Source organism: Jatropha curcas, chromosome 1, assembly GCF_041381405.1.
Source record: "Jatropha curcas cultivar XTBG-Jc1 chromosome 1, XTBG_Jcur_1.0, whole genome shotgun sequence".
NCBI lineage: Eukaryota > Viridiplantae > Streptophyta > Magnoliopsida > Malpighiales > Euphorbiaceae > Jatropha > Jatropha curcas.
Window position 1 is genome coordinate 19,209,896 of NC_143151.1, and position 20,852 is coordinate 19,230,747.

A 20,852-nucleotide genomic window follows, 5' to 3' on the forward strand; every position below is an offset into this window, starting at 1 on the left:
GAACTAACATGATTTAGTAAAGTAGACACACTACATACCTAATTACTAAATCAAAACATTAATGATGAAGGGATATTAATTACACTGATAAATCATACACTAAAAGGTTAAGTCAAACCACTTTGACTTTCCAAATATTTGGACAGTTTTGACATGTTACTAGACAATGTACTTGACCTTTAAATATTAATTAATTAATTTAATTTATATTTGTTGCCAATATATTCGGAACTTAGAATGCCACACACATAAGAATAAATCTAAGAAAGTGAAAATGAGAAATTGCATCAAGTATGACTTGATTACAAATTAGTTTTGGGATATTAAGGGCAAAATTATAATTTATATTTAATTACAATTTTACCTAAGTTATTAAGTATTGATTTAATTGAAATGAAATAAGGAATCTCCGCCAAAGCAGTTGTTCTCAATCCCTTTATTCCAAGATCGTATATAATCGAGCGGCTCGCGCATCTGTTCTTTTCTTAATAGGTTAGGTCTTGAAGAGCCTTGTCAGCCATAGCCATAGTCGGCGGGACTCTTTTCCCCAATCTCATATTCTCCCCCGATGGGTGGTCGAGTTACTATGCTTTTCAATTGAGTGGCATTTCGCTCTGTGCCGATTAGTCACTCTGATCGCTCATCCATGAGCTGGCGCTTTCATTCAACTAATCCCTGGAGTTGGTTTGCTTTATGTGAGGAGTATCAGAAAGCTCCTATTCTTCCTAAGCCCCCAGAACTACATTCCCGGAGAGGTAAGCATCATTCCACCTACCGAAGTCATTCTTCAATCCAAAGAAAGGGAATCACTTTGTAGCAGTAAATCCCGATTGGTCTTCCGAAGGCCTTGGACTCCTTCTTCGTCAGTCAGAGACAGCAGCAAATTCAATGGCTGCTGATGCATCAATAGCTTCTTCTTCTATAAGATCTGCTGCGGATGATATAGGAGCTCCTAGTCCGAAAACTAGAGCCAGAACGAAGGATGGCACGAATCGCTCGAATGCAGAGATTGGCCAAGAGCTGACGAATGCCTCCTTTTGTTCTCATTATGCCATGAAGAGTCGACAAGATAAATCGAAGCTTCTTGAATGACTCTTTCTACGTCAATTTCTTATTCAATAGTTCTTCCAACAGCTAAATCTCGCCTGGTCTTTCTTATTCTTATGAGGATGGCACGTGCTTTCCTAAATCCATTTCACCGGGTGTTCACTCAAACTCCTTAATCATTGATATTTTAATTATGATTTATTTATTTAAATAGTTAAATAAATAAATTAAATTAATTAAATTGAAAATCCTATTACTATATGTATTATGATTTATTGATTTAAATTGTTTACATAAATAAATAGGCACATATATATTTTAGTTATACTTTATTTATTTAAAATGTTTAAATAAATAATTGTAATTAATTTATTTATGACATAGGGTTTTCATATATAAAATTTAAGATACAACCTAAATAGTAATTATTTTTCATAACCACAGAACTAAATATAGAGCGTACGATAGCTAGCATCATCATACTCCCTAATCTCTCAACCCTCTAAAATAGTTTTAGAGTTTTTCAATTGTCCATTCGTGTAGATACTACTAGAGATGGGACACTTGGATGACTTATGGTTTGCAACAATCTAGTCGCGTGAACCGAAGTTTCGAAGAATCTGCAAAAGAGATATTCTTCTAAATAATTTTATTGTTTTAATCGATTAAATGGATCACCGTTGATATAATTATTTTATAATAATTATCTTATTCTACTGCATATTATTAATATTAAAACCCAACAGCATCTTCCAAAAGCCTCTAAGTTAGGTGCTGGACAAGCTAAGATGGGACTATCATGGGGTTGCAGGGCCTAAATTGATCTCAGGGTAGTAGTTTTTTTTTTATTTTTCTTGGGGTTTCGTCCCTTCACTTGTATCAAAGAAAAAAGAAGAGTGTTTCTGTATAGATACATAATTTTTTATTTCTGTACACTAATTTATCCTGATCTATATAAAGTAAGAGAATTTAAAAATTCTAAATTCAACTTAAAATATTATTAAATTATATTTTTTAAAATATATGACTCATATTGCGGATATTCAATATCCAAATTCATTTATTTAATTAGTAAAATACTTATTAAATTACTTTTTTTTTTTCAAAAAGCTTTTTTGAATATCAAACCTATGACCTAAAAGTGTATTATTAAAGTAACAAAACTAAGCCATGTAAATTGCCATATTAAATTAATCAAATAAATTATTTATTTCCTTTCAAAACAATATATTTATTTTAATATTTTATAATGATTACATTTTCTCTCACTTATTGTATTACTTTTTATTCAATATTTACACTGTTCATAGAAATTATAATACAATTTTATTGTTCTCAAATTAAATATTTTTCTCTTATTTACTAGAATAAGTTTATTCATTATTCTCACCTTTTTTACAAGATTAAAAAATATATTTTTTAAATTTATCAAGTGAAAAATTTATTGAAAATACTCTAATATTATTGGTATAAAAATAACAATCATAATTTAAAATTTTTTATTATTTATTTTATTTTAAAATATTCGTTGTAAAAAATATATTTGTTAAATTTATCAAGTGCAAAATTTCCTGAAAATCACTCTAATATTATTAGTATAAAAATCATAATCACTATTTAATTTTTTTAATTTTTATTTGATTTAAAATATTGTAATATAATATTTATTTTTCAATTATTTGCTAAAATATTACATTAGTGAATTTAATTATTTTAATAAAATTAACTATTTCTATTTTGATTCACATATATGATTTTTAACAAAAATTATTAATTTTAAACTAATACATTTAATATTTAATATATTTAATTAAATATCGGTGGTTGAACGCCCTTTAATCCTCACCTCTATTTTTTACCCGACTGGATCTAAAAACCTCCTCATTTTTTACATAAATATATATAATATTATTAATTATATATTATATTGGGCTAGATAGGAACATAGATGATCAAGCCTATTTTATAAATCTGAGATTTACTATGGATTCACCTCAAGCCTTAAAGAGAAAAAATCTTCATAAAATTTAGAAATTAATCCAGTGGGTAGAATAAATAAATAAATAAATAAATAATGGAGTAAATAACAAAGGAAAAGGAGCCTATAAGAAAAGTAAACATATTAAATGCTGATAGAGCAGTGTCTGTCTCTATTCCCGCCATTCACGGCAATGTTTGAATAATTCTGCCATAAAATTCCGTGAAAAGCCAAATCTTGAATATGATGATATCCACAAGAGAATGAAGAAGTGAACGGAACAGTATTGTATCAAGAAGAAGAATAAGAATTGAGAAATATGGAGAAGTACTTGAGAGAGAACTTCGACGTTGAGGCTAAGAGACCTTCTGAAGAAGCTCTAAGGCGATGGAGAAATGCTGTTTCTGTCGTCAAGAATCCTCGTAGAAGGTTTCGTATGGTTGCAGATCTTGCCAAACGTGCCGAAGCCGAAAGAAAACGTAAAAAGCTTCAGGTTAGGTTATATTAATTACTACATTCCTTTCATTTCTTCTTCTCCTTTTTTCTCTTTTCTGTTATTTATAACTGATAAATACCGTCTCCTTCCAAAAATTATGACTGATATGATCAATTTATATGTTTGTATATATGATTTGATGCATTTTTGAGCAGGAAAAGATACGAGTTGCTCTTTACGTGAAAAAGGCTGCATTGCATTTCATTGATGGTATGATCAATTCATGCCTTTCTTTTTTTCTCAATTGTAACTGAGCAAAGTGAGGCTTTTAGTTGTCTCCTAGCTAGACTACAAGGCTTTTTGAGTTGAAACCAGTGTTGAGCAGTACAACCAATTGAAACAAGTCGGTTTGATTTGGCTTTTAAAATTTTCTTCGGTTTCCATAAAATAATTTTAAAAGAAAATGAAAATGTTCGGTTCGGATTGATTTTAATATATAAAAAATGAAGAACTTAAAAGCCTAAAACCAAATTGAACCAAACAACCAAACAAATTAAATTTAACCCTGTATACATATAAGTTGGATCCCATTTTATGAATAATTCAGTTTGATACGATTTTATTTATATAAAAATTCAATTTATTCGGTCCATACTGATTCAATTCGGTTTGACCAAATGCTCACCATCTGCTAGGAACCTTATCTACAAAAGCAAAAAGAAAAAAAAAAAAAAAGATTAGTTCTTCATTAATCATCTGGTTGTGATAATTTATTATTACATGCAGCTGCTAATCTAGTTGAGTACAAGCTATCAAAGGATGTAAGGCAAGCTGGTTTTGGAATTGACCCAGATCAACTAGCTTCCATAGTTAGATCCCATGATTCCAAGGCCTTAGCATTGCATGGAGGAGTTGAAGGATTGGCTAGACATGTATCTGTCTCTTTAAATGATGGAATTTCCACAAATGATATCTCTATCAGGAAAAACATATTTGGCCTTAACCAATATGCTGTGAAACCTTCTAGGTCTTTCTGGATGTTCGTTTGGGAAGCTTTGCATGACCTAACACTAATCATACTCATGGTTTGTGCTGCCATTTCTATAGGTGTTGGTATTGCCACTGAAGGGTGGCCTAAAGGTATGTATGATGGGCTTGGAATAATACTTTGCATTATTTTAGTAGTAATTGTCACTGCAGTTAGCGATTACAAGCAATCATTGCAATTTAAGGTATTGGATAAGGAGAAGAAGAACGTAATTGTTCAGGTAACTAGAGAAGGTTGCAGACAGAAAGTTTCTGTATATGATTTAGTGGTTGGTGATATTGTTAATCTAGCTATTGGAGATTTAGTTCCTGCTGATGGTGTTCTTATAGTAGGCCACAGCTTATCAGTAGATGAATCAAGTTTATCGGGTGAGAGCGAGCCGGTGGATGTTAATAACAAGAGGCCTTTTCTGCTATCAGGAACAAAAGTGCAAGATGGGTCTGGTAAAATGCTTGTCACAGCAGTTGGTATGAGAACAGAATGGGGTAGATTGATGGTTACGCTCAGTGAAACAGGAGAAGATGAGACACCATTGCAAGTGAAGCTAAATGGAGTTGCAACAATTATTGGGAAAATTGGTTTAGCTTTTGCAATAATGACGTTTTTGGTTTTAATGGGAAGGTTTTTAATGACTAAGGCACGAAATAACGAAATCATGAAATGGTCTGCGAGTGATGCATTGACTGTTCTGAATTTCTTTGCTATTGCAGTTACTATAATTGTTGTTGCAGTTCCTGAGGGACTTCCTTTAGCAGTGACATTAAGTCTTGCATTTGCAATGAAGCAATTGATGAAAGACAGAGCTTTAGTGAGGCATTTATCTGCATGTGAAACAATGGGTTCTGCTACTTGCATCTGTACTGATAAAACTGGGACACTGACCACAAATCATATGGTAGTGAACAAAATATGGATATGTGAAGAAACGAAAACAGTAAAAAGCGATGACATATTGTCCTCTATCTCCAAAGATGTGGCAAGAATCCTTTTGCAGTCTATATTTAAGAATACTGCCTCAGAGATAACGAAAGGGAAAGACGGGAAGACTAATATTATGGGGACCCCAACAGAGACAGCAATTTTAGAGTTTGGATTGCAATTAGGGGGTGACATTAAAATACATAGCAAGGATTCTGAGGTAGTGAAAGTTGAGCCATTCAATTCAGTCAAGAAAAAGATGTCTGTGCTTGTTTCTCTACCTAATAATCGTGGGTTTCAAGCATTTTGCAAAGGAGCTTCTGAAATTGTACTGGAAATGTGTGACAAGATAATCGCTAAGGATGGCAAGCCAGTTGGAATGTCGCAAGAGAAGAAAAGTAAAATCACACGTGTTATAGATGATTTTGCCTGTCAAGCCCTGCGAACTCTATGTCTGGCTTACAAAGATGTAGAAAACATTTCTAAAGAAGATTGCATTCCTCAAGAGAACTATACATTAGTGGCTGTTTTTGGAATTAAGGATCCAGTAAGACCTGGTGTAAAGGAGGCTGTCAAGACTTGTTTAGCCGCAGGGATTAATGTTCGTATGGTTACTGGAGACAATATCAATACAGCAAAAGCCATAGCTAGGGAATGTGGCATATTAACACACGATGGCTTAGCAATTGAGGGACCGGATTTTCGTGGTAAAAGCCCACGGGAGATGAAGGAGATAATACCAAAACTTCAGGTCATCTTATTTGCATTCTGTTTCATTTATAATTTGCAGAATGTAGTCTCACTTGTTATGAAATTAAAATGTTTAACCTGTGCATATATACAGGTTATGGCACGCTCATCGCCTTTAGACAAGCATAAATTGGTAACCCAATTGAGGAATGTCTTTAAAGAAGTTGTGGCAGTGACTGGTGATGGGACTAACGATGCTCCAGCTTTGGCTGAGGCAGACATTGGGCTTGCCATGGGAATAGCAGGAACTGAGGTTGGTAAACTGTTGCCTAAAAATTAAAACCCATTGAATCATCATTTGAAGCAAATAAGTATATCTATTTTCCTATTGCCTACAGGTTGCAAAAGAAAATGCCGATGTTATAATAATGGATGACAATTTTACAACCATAGTCAATGTGGGAAGATGGGGAAGATCAGTTTATATAAACATCCAAAAGTTTGTACAGTTTCAGTTAACAGTCAATGTGGTTGCTTTAATGATCAATTTCATTTCAGCATGTGCATCAGGTTTTTTTTTTTTTTTTTTTTTGGGTATATTTATACAACAATTGACTCCTAACAAATGGAAAGTAAAATTCATTTTTTAATTACTAGGTGATGCTCCACTTACCACTGTCCAACTGCTATGGGTGAATTTGATAATGGACACTCTTGGTGCATTGGCATTAGCCACAGAACCTCCTAATGATGGGCTGATGAAAAGACCTCCAATAGGCCGAAATGTAAATTTCATTACCAAGATCATGTGGAGGAATATTATTGGACAAAGCATCTACCAAATCGTTGTGCTTGTGGTACTCCAATTTCACGGGGAACGGCTTTTGAAACTCACAGGTTCAGATGCCAGAGAAACACACAACACTTTCATATTTAATACCTTTGTGTTCTGCCAGGTTAGTGTTTTTCTTTATTTTTTCACTCAAAGCTTAATTTAAAGTTAAGAGAGGCAAAAAAAAAAAAAAAAATTCAAGAATTAAGGAGGGCAAAATTGAAAAATTTACTATTTTAAAAGGTAAATAAAAATTTTTAATATGTTTACATGGTAATTTTAAAAAACTTGGTTAGGAGGGTGGGGGCATCCCCTGGGCCCCCTCCATCGGTCATTGCGTTGAAGGTATACTCGAGTTCAAGCTCACTCAAGCTTATCTGAACTTGCAAACTTAAGCTTGTACTTTGCTCGTCCATAGTTTATAGTTAAAATATATATTTATATATATATATATATATATATATATATATATATCCATTTTTACAGGTGTGAACACGAGCTTGAACTCGACTCTTTTATTAAACAAGTTTGATTCTGTTTTGTAGGTTTTCAACGAAATAAACAGCCGGGACATGGAGAAGATAAATGTTTTCCAGAGAGTGTTCGATAGCTGGGTATTCTTGGGGGTGATATTTTCTACAGTAGCTTTCCAAATAATAATGGTGGAATTGCTGGGAACATTTGCTGATACAGTGCCACTAAGCTGGGAGTTATGGTTGGCCAGTGTATTGATTGGAGCTGCAAGCTTAGTTATTGCTGTTGTTTTGAAGTGCATTCCTGTTCAAAGCACCAATGCTGACCAAATCTCTGACCATCATCATGTTTATCAACCTCTTCCTAGTGGTCCTGATATGGCATAAAATGTTTTTTCCATTTTATTTTCTTTTATTGAACAATAGCAGAATATTCGTCAGTACCCTTCAATTGTTCAATTCTTTGCTTGGAATAGGAAAGTTCTAAGGTTTACTTGCCTTTTCTTTTTTGCTTTTGCTAGCATTTCACTTTTTGTGACTTTTTAATTGTTGTATTATCATTCAAGTCCAGGCTTAAGGCTATATTAGTTGGTCTTAAATTGGGAGTGCCCATTAGTCTATTCACTACAACAAAGGATATCTATGGAAGGTTTTTCTTTTTCCCTATTAGGGTGGTTTAAAGCCCCGCTGCCAAACCTAGGGGCGGTTCCAACAACCGCCTGTTGACCATCATTTATTACACCGTCTCTACATTTTGAAGTGCGGTTTTTGGATCCATCGGGGTAGATACCAAACTAGGGGTTGAATAGAATGCTACAAGCATAAATGTTAGGCATTTGCGTTTACTGCTAAAAATGTATAATTTTGGTGGTTTGTTATACATAAGGCAGTTCATAGTGCCCCTATATTTTTGTCCTCAAAAAATTCTACTGTAACATATTTTTTTGTAAAGGCAGCTTCAATTGCCGTTATATTTTTTTCACCAATTTTGTAATAAGGGCAGTATAAATGGCCGCTATATTATTTGATACCAAATTTTTAAACAATTGATAGTTATTTGTAGAGCCATTGGAAGCTACTATTATATTTTTATAGCGCCAATTTTTTTAAACCTTTTGTAATTATTTACCGAGGTGTAAACCATTGCTTTATTATTTCGCATGAATTTTTAGGATTGATCTAAATCGGTTAGGGTGTTTTCTAAATGCCTCTTGGCATTTTCACATCTAACCTTTTAAATTTATCATTTGAAATTGATTGTCTAAATACATAATTTTCGACCATTTATTTTCTGAGTCGAACATAACATTTCCATCCTTTAGCATGTGCATTCTTCTTCTCCTTTACATGAGCAGTATTTGTCTCACATTTTCTAAACCAAAAATTCATTCTATTATAAAATATTCTACTGCAAAAGTAAATATTAAATATAAATTCTAACCTAACTTTCCTCAATATTACCATCCATTAACTATACAACATCCAATATCCGGTCCGCTGGACTGGATAATAAGCGCTACATTAGGTCCCACATCGGAGGTACTGGACCCCACATGCATACATGCTTAACCAATTAAAACTTTTATTAATTTTCCAAAAATAATTTAGAAAAATTTTCAGAGAATTCTTGTAGTTTTCAGCATCCCAAAATCATAAAACAATTTCACTTTTATAAATCTGTCCACAGCATCAACTATATTTCCAAAATAATTCTCCACCACCACGACTCATCAATTCATCCATCATGTTCCACAAAACCCAACACATGAATAAATTATTTTTATTTAATTAAAAATATTAAAAATATTTTACATACCATAAAATATTCTAGCTCTAACAAAATCTCCAAAGCTTAAGTATATTTACATGCCGCTAAAAAATCTTAAAAGACGGAAAAAAGAGATCAAGCATCAAACTAACTGCATAAGAAATATGACCCTCCGAATAATCTAATGCTCTCTCTGTGGATCGCCTACCCAATATATCAGCAATCTGCATATAACAAGCCAATGCACTAAGCATAAATTTTGGTGTTCTCCATTTATATCAAGAAAATACATATAAGCATTCATGATATCACACATTATTATAACACAATATTTTATCATAATCAGACAATATTCAACATTTATAATATGATTTGGTTGCATAAATAAATATTCATATGCGGCATTAATATAAAATCCAACAATTACTCATCATCAATCAATAACATAAAATCATACTTGGTCATAATTTCATATAAGTAAACATATTTCAATAAGCTGTATATTTAATTATTTTATAGACATTGTATTATAAATTTGACCACTACCACACTTAGAATAACCAAATGGCATACAGAAAAACATCACACAACCCTATCGTATGTCAAACTTTTATACTACCTCTGATATTAACCAAGTCAACTAAAACTGGTAAAAAGATTCGTTATATTTAATTATTTTCATATCATATATGTAACAATATTTATAATAAAATAGAAAAATTATGATTTTATCTTTGTATTTTATCAAAATTAATTAGCCCACTCTCGCGGTCTTAGAAATATATTATTTTGCCTCTAACTTTTGATTCCATTAAACACACCTATATCCTTCCGTCTAATTTTTCCACTCTTTCCATTAAATATCCTATAAAAAGATAAATTTCCTCATCTTCTACATCTCAACCCTCTTGCTCTTCCATCTCAATCCTTTAACCCAGGAAAAAAAAAAAACCACAAAATTTAAATAGAAGAAAAAGAAAAAAGGAGCAACAAAAATGAACTAATGAATAATTTATGATACTGTAGTATTCAGTTGGTTTTTGCTATTATTAAACAGAGAAATGATGCTATTCAAAAATCAATTGCTCTTTATCTGCTTATGCCTGGCTTTTGACATTTTTGTCTGTTCGTCCAGCTACAACAGATTTGAATTTCCCCCAATATTTCATCGTGATGAGGACACCAATCCAGATGAATTAAGGGTACATGTGCTTCCTCCTTGAACATTCAGTTTCAGAGCAATTCTTTCAAATCAGTCCTGTTATTGTCATACCGTCGAATCCACGTGGTACCCCTCCTATAATGGCCCAATAGATTCGCCAGTCCTCTTGGTAGTTTGGAATTTAGCTCCACCTAGTTAATCATGGAGTCTACTTAACCAATGATCTTGTATCCTATATGGCCATGATGAATATTCCACATCTTACTCATTAATTTGATCAAGTATTGCAGCCATAGCATCAGCTGGTGTGCCTTATCTCCTTGCTAATTGGGTTATTTACCTTAATCTTTAAATTTTGTTGTTGTTTGTTTTTTTTTAGGTAAAGGATTGAGATGGAAGAGGGAGAGGGTTGAAATGTAGAAGATGAGGACAATTTTGTCTTTTTATAGGATATTTAACGGAAAAATGAAAAAATTAGATAAAATAGTACAAGTGTTTAACGAAATCAAAAGTTAGGAGCAAAATAATATATTTCTAAAATCGCGATAGTATGCTAGTTAATTTCGGCAAAATACAAAGATAAAATAGTAATTTTTCCTAATAAAATCTTCAGTCTCATAATTACACTGATATATTTTAACATAGTCCAAAAAATCATATTTTTCATACGAAAATATTCCATCATGATCAAATTTCCATAAATCACCATTTAATCATGTTAACATACAATAATAAAATATATTAAAATAATAATAATAGATTCCTAAATAAACTCTAACTAATAGATAATGTAGAATGCATAATCCTTTCTTAACACGACTATCCTAAATCCAGTATATATACTCCAAATTTACCCCAAGGACAGATTAATTCACAATTTATTACACCTCAAATTCTGAGAGCTTAATAATTGGTGCGATGAGCGTAGAACATTCCTTCAAACCCTAAAAAAATTTCCACAGTTTTTCTCGATTCCTATGGCTAATGATTCCACTAAACGCCTCAACATGGAAGGCCAAGACAATACAAACGGCGAGGCCAACCAATAACCCACATTTGCTCCTCCAACAACCACTGATCCCCAAGTAGCAGCTGCTCTAGCTCAGACTTATTCGTAATTCACCACCATGCTGAAATGTCTCTTGGAGAACCCTTAGCCTAATGGCGAGCTAGTACCACCCACTAGGCTAGCGAACCCTCCCCACCTAGAACATAGCCTCCCTCCCACCTCGCCTAACTGCTGAAGTCATTCAATGTCTGATCGATACCATGAGGCGGAATCGGAGGTAGATCCTAGGGCGACTAACCCCAGTAGCCAAGAGCTAAGTCACACTCAGCCAATCTTGGACGGAGCTAATCTCCAGAGTGTTGTCAAGGAATTAGGTCGAGAGTGTAGAGAGATAGGAGAAATAGGGGATTATGGTCTCCAACAAGACTCGCCCTTGTCAACTGATATTTTGGCTACAGCCTTCCCACCAAAGTTCAAACTTCCTACTTTCCAATCATATGATAGATCTATCGATCCTTGAAGCCATCTGGCGATCTTCCAAATAATGATGTACCTTCAAACCAACTCAGAGGATCTAATGTGCAAGGTCTTCCCAACTACCCTGAAAGGAGCAGCTTAAGAGTGGTATCAAACACGCAAGACAAGATCTGTTCATTCCTACTCCCAGTTAGCCACAGCATTCTGCGCTCGTTTCATAACTTGTGTACCATCCAGAAAAATATCATCTGACTTGGTAGATTTAAAAAGAGAAGAGGGGGAGACCCTAAGGCAATCCGTATCCAAATTTCAAAGAATGGCGATGCAAGTGGAGAACTTGAATGATAAGGTGGCCATTAGCACTATGGTAAAGAATTATAGGTACAACAAGTTGTTTGAGAGTTTAAGTATAGACCCCCCCCTGACCTTTGCTGAACTCATGGTGTGAGCTCATAAATACACCAAATTAGATGAAGCCTATGAGGCAAAACATCATAGATTGCCTAAAGAAGAGAGGTATAGACACAGAAGACACCTATCCCAGGTAAGGAGACGATCAGCCCAAAGGAGGTCGCCCATCCGACTCCCACGAACCAGTTACTCTATTTGAACGCTATACTCAAGAGATGGCAGACCATAACAAGATCGAGAGTTTACCCCTTTGAACAGACCGCACTTGAAAATATTGTCCTGGGTAAGAGAATAGGGTGATCAAATTCAGTTCTATTATCCTAGAAAGATGAAGGAGGATACCTCGAGCCATCGAAATAAGAGTAAGTATTATGAGTTCCATAGGGATGTAGGCCAGGAGACCGAAGCTTGCTGGCAATTAGAGAAAGAGATAGAACGTCTTGTGCAAAAAGGTGAACTAAAGCAATTTGTTGGGAGAGCTCGGAGGTAAAGTGAACAGAAGGACAAGCAGGTGAAAGAATGTCATACCCTGGGCACAATCCATACCATATTTGGTGGCTCATCGAGGGTGACAGCAATCCAGCTAGGAAAAGGAAAGCTAAGGAAATCTATTCCATTTTACCCCAACAGAAATCGAGTGCTAAGTCACCCATATCATTCTCTGAGGCAGATGGCTAACTTGTGCATACCCCACACAATGATGCCCTAGTAATTGAGTGAATTTTGGAAAACTTTCTAATAAAAAAAATTTTGATGGATGAAGGTAGGCAATGAACTTATTGACCATGGAAGTGTTTAAGGCTTTGAAACTAGACCAGGTGAAGCTTAAACCTGTCCGAACCCCTTCAGTTGGCCTGCAAGAAAACCTGTACAAGTGTCTAGATCTATAGACATAACCTTAGAGCTCAAAATCGAAGTCTCATTAAGGAAACTCAAATTGGAGTTCATGGTAGCAAACATTCACTTTCCATATAATGTCATTTTAGGAAGACCAACACTACATCAATTGGAAGTGCCCACATGCATCAGGTATCTCATCATGAAGTTTTACTCCCACAAGGGCAAATTCGTCACTATTAGGGGAGACCAGAAAATAGCTCGGGAAGCATACATGATAGCACTAAAAGGGTTACCTCTTACCCTACCAATCATATGGATGCTAGAAGAAGAACCACTCGTAAAATCAACTGAACACCAACCCTTTGATATCCCCAGACATAATGCAGATTCCAGCCGAACACCTGTGGGCGAGCTGATCACATGGGAAGTAAAATAGGGGAAGAACTTAACATTGGGAGCCGATCTACTGAGAGAGGTACAAGATAGTATTAAGACGATTTTTGGGGGATGATGTTAACAGCTTCGCTTGGACCGCAAAAGACATAGTTGGTATTAATCCTGATACCATATTCCACAAGCTCAGCATTGACCCAAGCTTTAAACCGATAAAGCAAAAAAAGCAAAATCATGGTCTAGAGAGACAGCAGGTTATAGGAACTGAAGTGGATAAACTTTTAAAAGCAGGGTTTATAAGGAGGTGAACTATCCAAAATGGTTGGCGAACGTAGTTTTGGTACCAAAGTCCAATGGAAAATGGATATTATGTGTTGACTTTACCAATCTGAACAAGGCATGCCCCAAAGATCCTTACCCTCTGCCCAATATAGATCAATTGGTAGATTCAATAGCCGACTATGAAGTATATAGTTTTGTGGATGTAGCAGCTAGTTGCCATCAGGTAAGAATGAACGAACTGGATGATGAAAAAATGAGCTTCATCATTGATAAGGGAATCTATTATTATCAAGTTATATTGCGCAGATTAAAAATGCAGGAGCCACATACCAGTGGTTGGTCAATAGCATATTTCAAGATCAGAAGGGCGCACCATAGAAGTATATGTAGATGATATGATAATAAGAAGCACTCGAGCTGTCGACCATCCTAGAGACCTACATGAAGTGTTTGAAATCCTGAATAGGTTTAATATCAAGCTCAATCCAAACAAATGCACGTTCAGAGTTAAGGCGGGGAAGTTTTTGGGTTTTATGATATCACAAAGGGGGGATTGTGGCGAACCCTAAGAAGATCAACGCAATTATGAGATGCAAGCACCACTAGCATTCATGAAGTTCAATAGTTGAATAGTCCAATTATAGCCTTAGGGCAATTTATCTCTTGCTCGACCAAGAGGTGCATGCCTTTCTACCGAACCCTAAAATAGCTGAAAGGTTATCAATGGGATGAAAAGTGTCAGCTCACCTTTATAAGAATTAAAAATTCCTTTTCTTCCGCCCCCTTCCTAAGTAGACCCAAAAAAGATGAGCCCCTGTACTTGTACTTGGCTGCTACTGAAAATTTTATTACATCAGTATTGGTTAAAGAAGAGGAAGGTGAGCAATATCCTACTTATTACATTAGCAAAGTCCTCAAGGGTTCTAAGCTGCGATATCCAAATGTTGAAAAATTAGCATTCTCCATCCTTACTTCAGCGAACCGGTTGCGCCACTACTTTCAATCTCACACTATATTTTTTGAAGTAATAACCCCCTAAAAAAGATCCTACACTGAGTTGAAACTTCTGTAAGAATGGTGGAATGGTCAATTAGATTAGGAGAATTTGATATCAGATACACTCCTCGTACCATAATGAAGGCACAAGTATTGGCAGACTTTCTAGTGAAGATGAAAAAGGCAAGCCTAAAGGCGAACTACCGAACCCCAGCTATAACACTTGGCAGTTGCACATTGATGGGGCTTAGGGAGCTCGGGGGCTGCAGCAGGGGTAATTCTACAAGGGCCAGGGAAGATAAAAATTCAGTATGTCGTACGCTTAGACTTTACAATAACTAACAATGGTGCTGAGTATGAGGGTTTAATAACAGGGCTCAAATTGGCCCTCGAGGTAAGACCTCCAGTACTCCATATCTTCTTAGACTCACAACTTGTGGTCAATCAGATTTCAGGCACATTCACCACCAAAGTGCCGAATCTGATCAAGTATCATTCTCTAGCCTTATTCCTCTTAAACAAGTTAAAAGAAGAAGGCAGCGTTTGGAAGATCACCCAAACAGAATGGGCAAAAAATAAAGAGGCAAACTCCATAGCCAAAGCTGTAGCGTGGGAAGAAGATTAACCAAAGAAAGTGATGGTCGAACACCAAAATCGTCTGAGCTATAAGTTAAATGAAGTCCCTGTATCCCAACTGGGTTACAACTGGATGAGTCCGATCGTTGACTTCTTACAGAATGACGTTTGATCTAGTAATAAGCAAGAGTCGATCAAGCGTTACAGGAAAGCGACAAACTATACAATGGAAAATGGAGAACTCTACAGGAGATCAAAATCACATCCTTAGGCGAAGTGTATAACTGAGGAAGAAGGTAATTACATCATAAGGGAGACCCATGAAGGTGTTTATGAGGCACATGAGGGCTTAGTGGCTATGCTTAGAAAAAAATACTACTCCTAGGATACTACTAGCCAATAATGAAGAAGGTGTTCACCAGCATGTCCGCCATTGTAGCACTTGTTAAAAATATGATCACGTACCCAGAAAACCCTCCTTAGAACTACAATCCTTAGGATCAGCTTGGCCTTTTGCTCAATGGGGAATAGACATTCTAGGACCTTTTCCCGTAACAATAGGGTAAAGAAAGTTCATGATGGTTGTAATTGATCATTTCTCCAAGTAGGTAGAAGGCAAGGTCCTCAGCACCATTTACTCCAACTCGGGTTATTAGCTTTTCTCTTTAGTATATGGGACCGAAGCAGTAGTACTAGTAGAGATAGGCATACCAAGTAAAAGAACAAGATCTTATGGAGAGCTCGGCAGCAATGAGAGCCTAAAAATCAGCCTAGACTTGGTAGAGGAGCTTAGGGAGGATGTTGCAGTCTGAGCTGAAGCATACAAACAACTTGGAAAGCAACAGGGCAAACCATTTTCTCTTTAGTATATGGGATCGAAGCAGTAGTACTAGTAGAGATAGGCATACCTAGTAAAAGAATAAGAGTGTATGAAGAGCACAGTAGCAATGAGAGCCTAAAAATCAGCCTAGACTTTGTAGAGGAGCTTAGGGAGGATGTTGCAGTCCGAGCTAAAGAATACAAACAAAGGATAAGAAGATACTTTAATAGGCAAGTTCAAAGTAGGCAGTTCAGAGATGGAGACAAAGTGTGGCGAAAGGCAGAGATAAACACAGGCTCGGTAGGCGTGGGTAAATTAGGACAGAATTGGGAAGGTCCTTATAAAGTTTCAAAGTAGTTAGGCCCAAGCATATTTAAGCTGAAAAAGATTAAGGGAGCTGAATTACCTCGGACATGGAACACTTATAATCTAAAAAAGGCATATTGTATCTCCAGTTAGTAATATGTAAAGTAATTTTATATTTGAATAATAATAAGACCTCAAGTTTTTTCACTTAATATATCATGCCTTTCAAAGATGAAAAAGGGCACAATGCATTAAGTTTTTCCTGAAGGATTTTACATAAAAATTTTTCTCTTTTCAGCCTTCACATTAATTCGCTAGATGACCTAAGCGGTCCTTTTCGCTAATCCATTTGCTCGGGCATACGTAGTTTGCCCAAATGACCTAAGTAGTCCTTTTCGCTAAGTCCATTAGCTTGGACGTCCATAGTTCCCCCAGATGACCTAAGCGGCCCTTTTCACTAAGTCCATTAGCTCGGACGTACATTGTCACATCAACATATTCTACATATGCCATTAGCATGCATTAAATCATTTTAGAGTCTCATCATGCATTAATAAGAATTAATTATGATTCTGGTGAATTACAGTGCCATAAGGGCATTTTAGTAATTTGTCATGTGTAGAGATTGTGTTTTGGTAACACCGTGCAATTTATGATAGACAATCATAATTTATATTATGCATGTATGTGCTGTCAAATTCTAGCCATTGGATTGAAAAAGACCAAATTAAATCTACACCATTCTATAATAAAGACAAAATTAGTGTGTGCACCTATGTATTCTTACCCCAATGGTTTAAGACCAAGGATTTATGCTTTAACTACCATACAAAGACCAAAGGAAATTAATTAAAAAAAAAAAAAAGATTTCTTATCCAATAATTAAAACACCAAATCCCATGGTTAATAACATTGTATGCACATATGATCCTATGGTCTTAAACTAATACATTCAATTAACCAAAAAAGAAAAAAAGAAAACACTCTCACCTCACATCACTCCCCATATCCTACGCCAACTCTCTTCTCCCTCTCTCTTTTCCTTCTTCTTTCTTTCTTCTTCTTTCTTTTACTCCATTAATGACTAAATCTCACACACACCCTTTCCTTCATTAAACTTCATATTTTCTCTTAAAAAATCAAGTATGTTAAAAGGATAAATGACCCCATAAGCTTGGATTTATAGTCTATTTCTCAAGATTCAAACTCAAAAGTAAGATTCTTTCATATTTTTACTTCTTTTTCTTTCTCTATCTTCAAAACCTTGTTCATTTTCATTCTCCATGGCTAGTCTTGCATAAAACATGCCATTTGCATCTTTTTAGTATAAAAAATATTTCATTTTCGTTTTTATTTTAAAGCTCCTCATTTTTCCTTGATTTAGAGGGAGAGACCTCTAAATCCAAGGGAAAGGAGAAGATTGGAGCATAAAAAAATCGAGGTTTGTGATTATTTCCCTTATTTTAGATATCCTAGGAATTTATTTTTGATTTCTTTGTTTACATGCTTCAAGACTTAATTTTTTGAGTTATAAATAAGTTGATCTATGCTTTAAATGTTCAATATTTATAAATATGTGCATTGTGTAAATTTTTAGTGCATGGGTGTTGATTTGGCCGAACCTAATAATGTTTGTCCTTAAAAATTTATGTTAGTTTTTAGGTATTTGATGCTTAAATCTACATGTATGAATGTTGTACATGTTAAATATAGATTTTTGTGAAATTTAAATATTGTTAGCTAAATCTTATGGTATTATTTTTATGATGTTCAAATATTATTTTGTGTATGTGATATGTAAATATTGTATTGTGAAGTTAAAGATAAAATAACAAATATCTAAATAAAATTTTGGACTTGTTATGTAAAAATTTAAATGGAGACAGAATTTATTTTGGATACCAAATAATATTTTTATGACTCATGGACGTATTTGGATATGTTCTAAAGACTAAGTAGAAATTTCCCTATGCTTATGGAGATTTTGGACAAAATTAGAATTTAAAGGACCAATATGATATTTTATAAGGATCCAAATGTAATTTGTATTAATTATGGACTAAAGAACAATTTGGACTAATTAAGGACTATAATTATAAATTGGACCCTTAAAAATGATTAATTATGGAATATGGATAATTTAATATACCATTAGTCTATTTATTTCAAGTGGGACCCATTTATAATTAATAAGGATCTTAAGGATTAAATTATAATTTGTCCTTAATTAAGATGATGATTAATTAGGATTACTGATAATTAAGTAGTAGTAATAAATTAATTGGTTAGTAGTAATTTAATCATGTGGATAGATAGTTAATTTGTGATATTTAGATTAATTAGGTACTTAATTGGTAAATAGGAATAATAAAAATAATATGATTTTATGACTACTAAATAAATTAGGTAGCTAACTAATATAATTTAGGAAGTTAAAGGAATACTGGGTGTAAGAACCCTCTTAGATCAATTAATTAATCAATTGATCCACTTTAAGTCACAATTAGGAGAATATTACAAATAAGTGAAATATGGATTAATTAGATGGTGATATACTATGTTAAAAATTAGTGCATTTGGAATTGAGCCTATTAGTGAATTATGAATGATTATGTGAAAGTATGCTATAATTATGGATTTAATTGGATGTCATGAATTTATGTGTCATGTTAGAATATTTATGAGATAAAATATCCTTTATGAATATATATTATGGATTTATGCAATTATATAAGAATTATAATTAATTAAGTATGATTATGTGATTTATGGAAATAAATTTATGAGTGATTTGGTATGGAAAAATATGATTTTAATGAATTAATAGAATTTATGAAAGTGAATATTTTTCATACTGTAATAAAATATTATGCTATAATTATGAGACCAGACGCTTTATCTATAAATACTGATATGTATGAATTATAATTAATTATAATAAATATTTTATCGATCTTGGTCTACTTGATTGAGTCAGTAGTTGTATAGAGGTATGATATGCCATAAGAATATAGTATTGTCTATATGTGATACGCAATATCTTATAGGGCCTAACAAATCCCATTTTATAAGAGCTAACGAACTCCAATTTTATAAGGGCTAACTGTCATGATCCATTTCCATGGACCGGACCGGCACTAGGACTTGGGTGGGCTTAAGGCCCTCGAAGCCCGTAGTAAGCCTGTATTACTTAAAACTCGCATCTTATTCACAATTGTGGATTCAGGCCCAATAATTTATTTCACAAATATATCCAAAGTACAATCCATATGATAAATGTCTATACTCTATTTATTCATTTACAACCCAGTTGGAATACAATTGCGGAACTCTACTCCATAATTCACTATCCTTTGCATTTACATATTCAATACAATGATTATTACTTCTATCGATCCGTATCTCGTTCGTTCGATTGGACTCCGGGATTCTTCTTTCCACCTATTACCTGGGGAGGGTTGGAGGGGGTGGTGAGTAATAAACTCAGTGAGTAGGATTAGATAACCCTCTCACCCCACACAATTATACAAATGCTAAAATATTTTAATCTGGTCATCCGTTTAGTTATATGATCATGCAATTTGTCACACAAATGGCATTACAACAGCAATCACAGTTATTATCACCTTCATATAATCATATCACGTGGAAATTAGTCAGTGGAGTCACCGAAACCCGATGAGCTGTTCTCCCACATGGCCCATCCACTCACATGTGCACCAGGGAGCCAATCCCCCATTCTGGCTGGCCGGTATAATCCTCACACAATCGGTCCTCTGATTATTTTTTTTTTCAGTCTCTCTCTCTTTTTTTTTTTTTTTTTATTTACCAACAGGAGGCAACCCGATGGTCTCCATCCAATCTAGATCATCAAGTGCTCACAACAGGAGGCCACCCTGCGAGCTACAATCAAATCAAGATTATCCCATTTAACGGTAGCGGTAGCGGTAACGGTAGGTGCACACGGGGGCGCCGATCTCCCATTTACCCGGCTAATCATAATCAGGATCCATATAATGGTAACAGTCTCACAAACCCATGGTGACCCACTTCATCCCAATTCCACACAAACAAGGCATAACAATATCACATTACAGGTAATCAAGCAATATTTAATATCAACAAATAGTGCATCACAATATGGCAATAATGCATGATAACATTTAGCCGTGAATGCATGAATGCAGGCGGATGAGGCGAATTATCTAACACTACTCACCGTTTTTATTGTCCTTAAAAGGACTGCCTTTCTTATTATGCGCGTCCAACCTTTGTCTTCACATTCCGACACTTTAACACTTTATAAGTATCTATATAATAAGAAAATTCTAAATAAGAATTCTAATTTGGGAAATGCAGTTTACATTCATTTATTTGTTTTCGTTACCCG

General features: G+C 34.5%; 1 protein-coding gene across 1 annotated transcript; it reads left to right on the forward strand.

Annotated features, from left to right (window-relative positions):
• The first annotated feature begins 3,206 nt into the window (after window positions 1-3,206).
• On the forward strand, window positions 3,207-7,938 carry LOC105634568 (putative calcium-transporting ATPase 11, plasma membrane-type). The gene is made up of 7 exons (XM_012217441.4): window positions 3,207-3,518; window positions 3,677-3,731; window positions 4,248-6,178; window positions 6,272-6,430; window positions 6,516-6,687; window positions 6,775-7,073; window positions 7,495-7,938. The coding sequence occupies exons 1-7, from the start codon at window positions 3,345-3,347 to the stop codon at window positions 7,807-7,809; spliced, it is 3,105 nt and encodes a 1,034-aa protein (XP_012072831.1). The 5' UTR covers window positions 3,207-3,344; the 3' UTR covers window positions 7,810-7,938.
• Window positions 7,939-20,852: the final 12,914 nt, after the last annotated feature.

What these genes read in the sequence shown, in the direction of transcription:
- LOC105634568 (XM_012217441.4), top strand. Translation starts at nt 3,345, where the DNA reads ATGGAGAAGTACTTGAGAGAGAACTTCGACGTTGAGGCTAAGAGACCT. An exon ending in GAAAACGTAAAAAGCTTCAG is followed by an intron (nt 3,519 to 3,676) that starts GTTAGGTTATAT and finishes ATTTTTGAGCAG; the next exon opens with GAAAAGATACGAGTTGCTCT. An exon ending in TGCATTGCATTTCATTGATG is followed by an intron (nt 3,732 to 4,247) that starts GTATGATCAATT and finishes TATTACATGCAG; the next exon opens with CTGCTAATCTAGTTGAGTAC.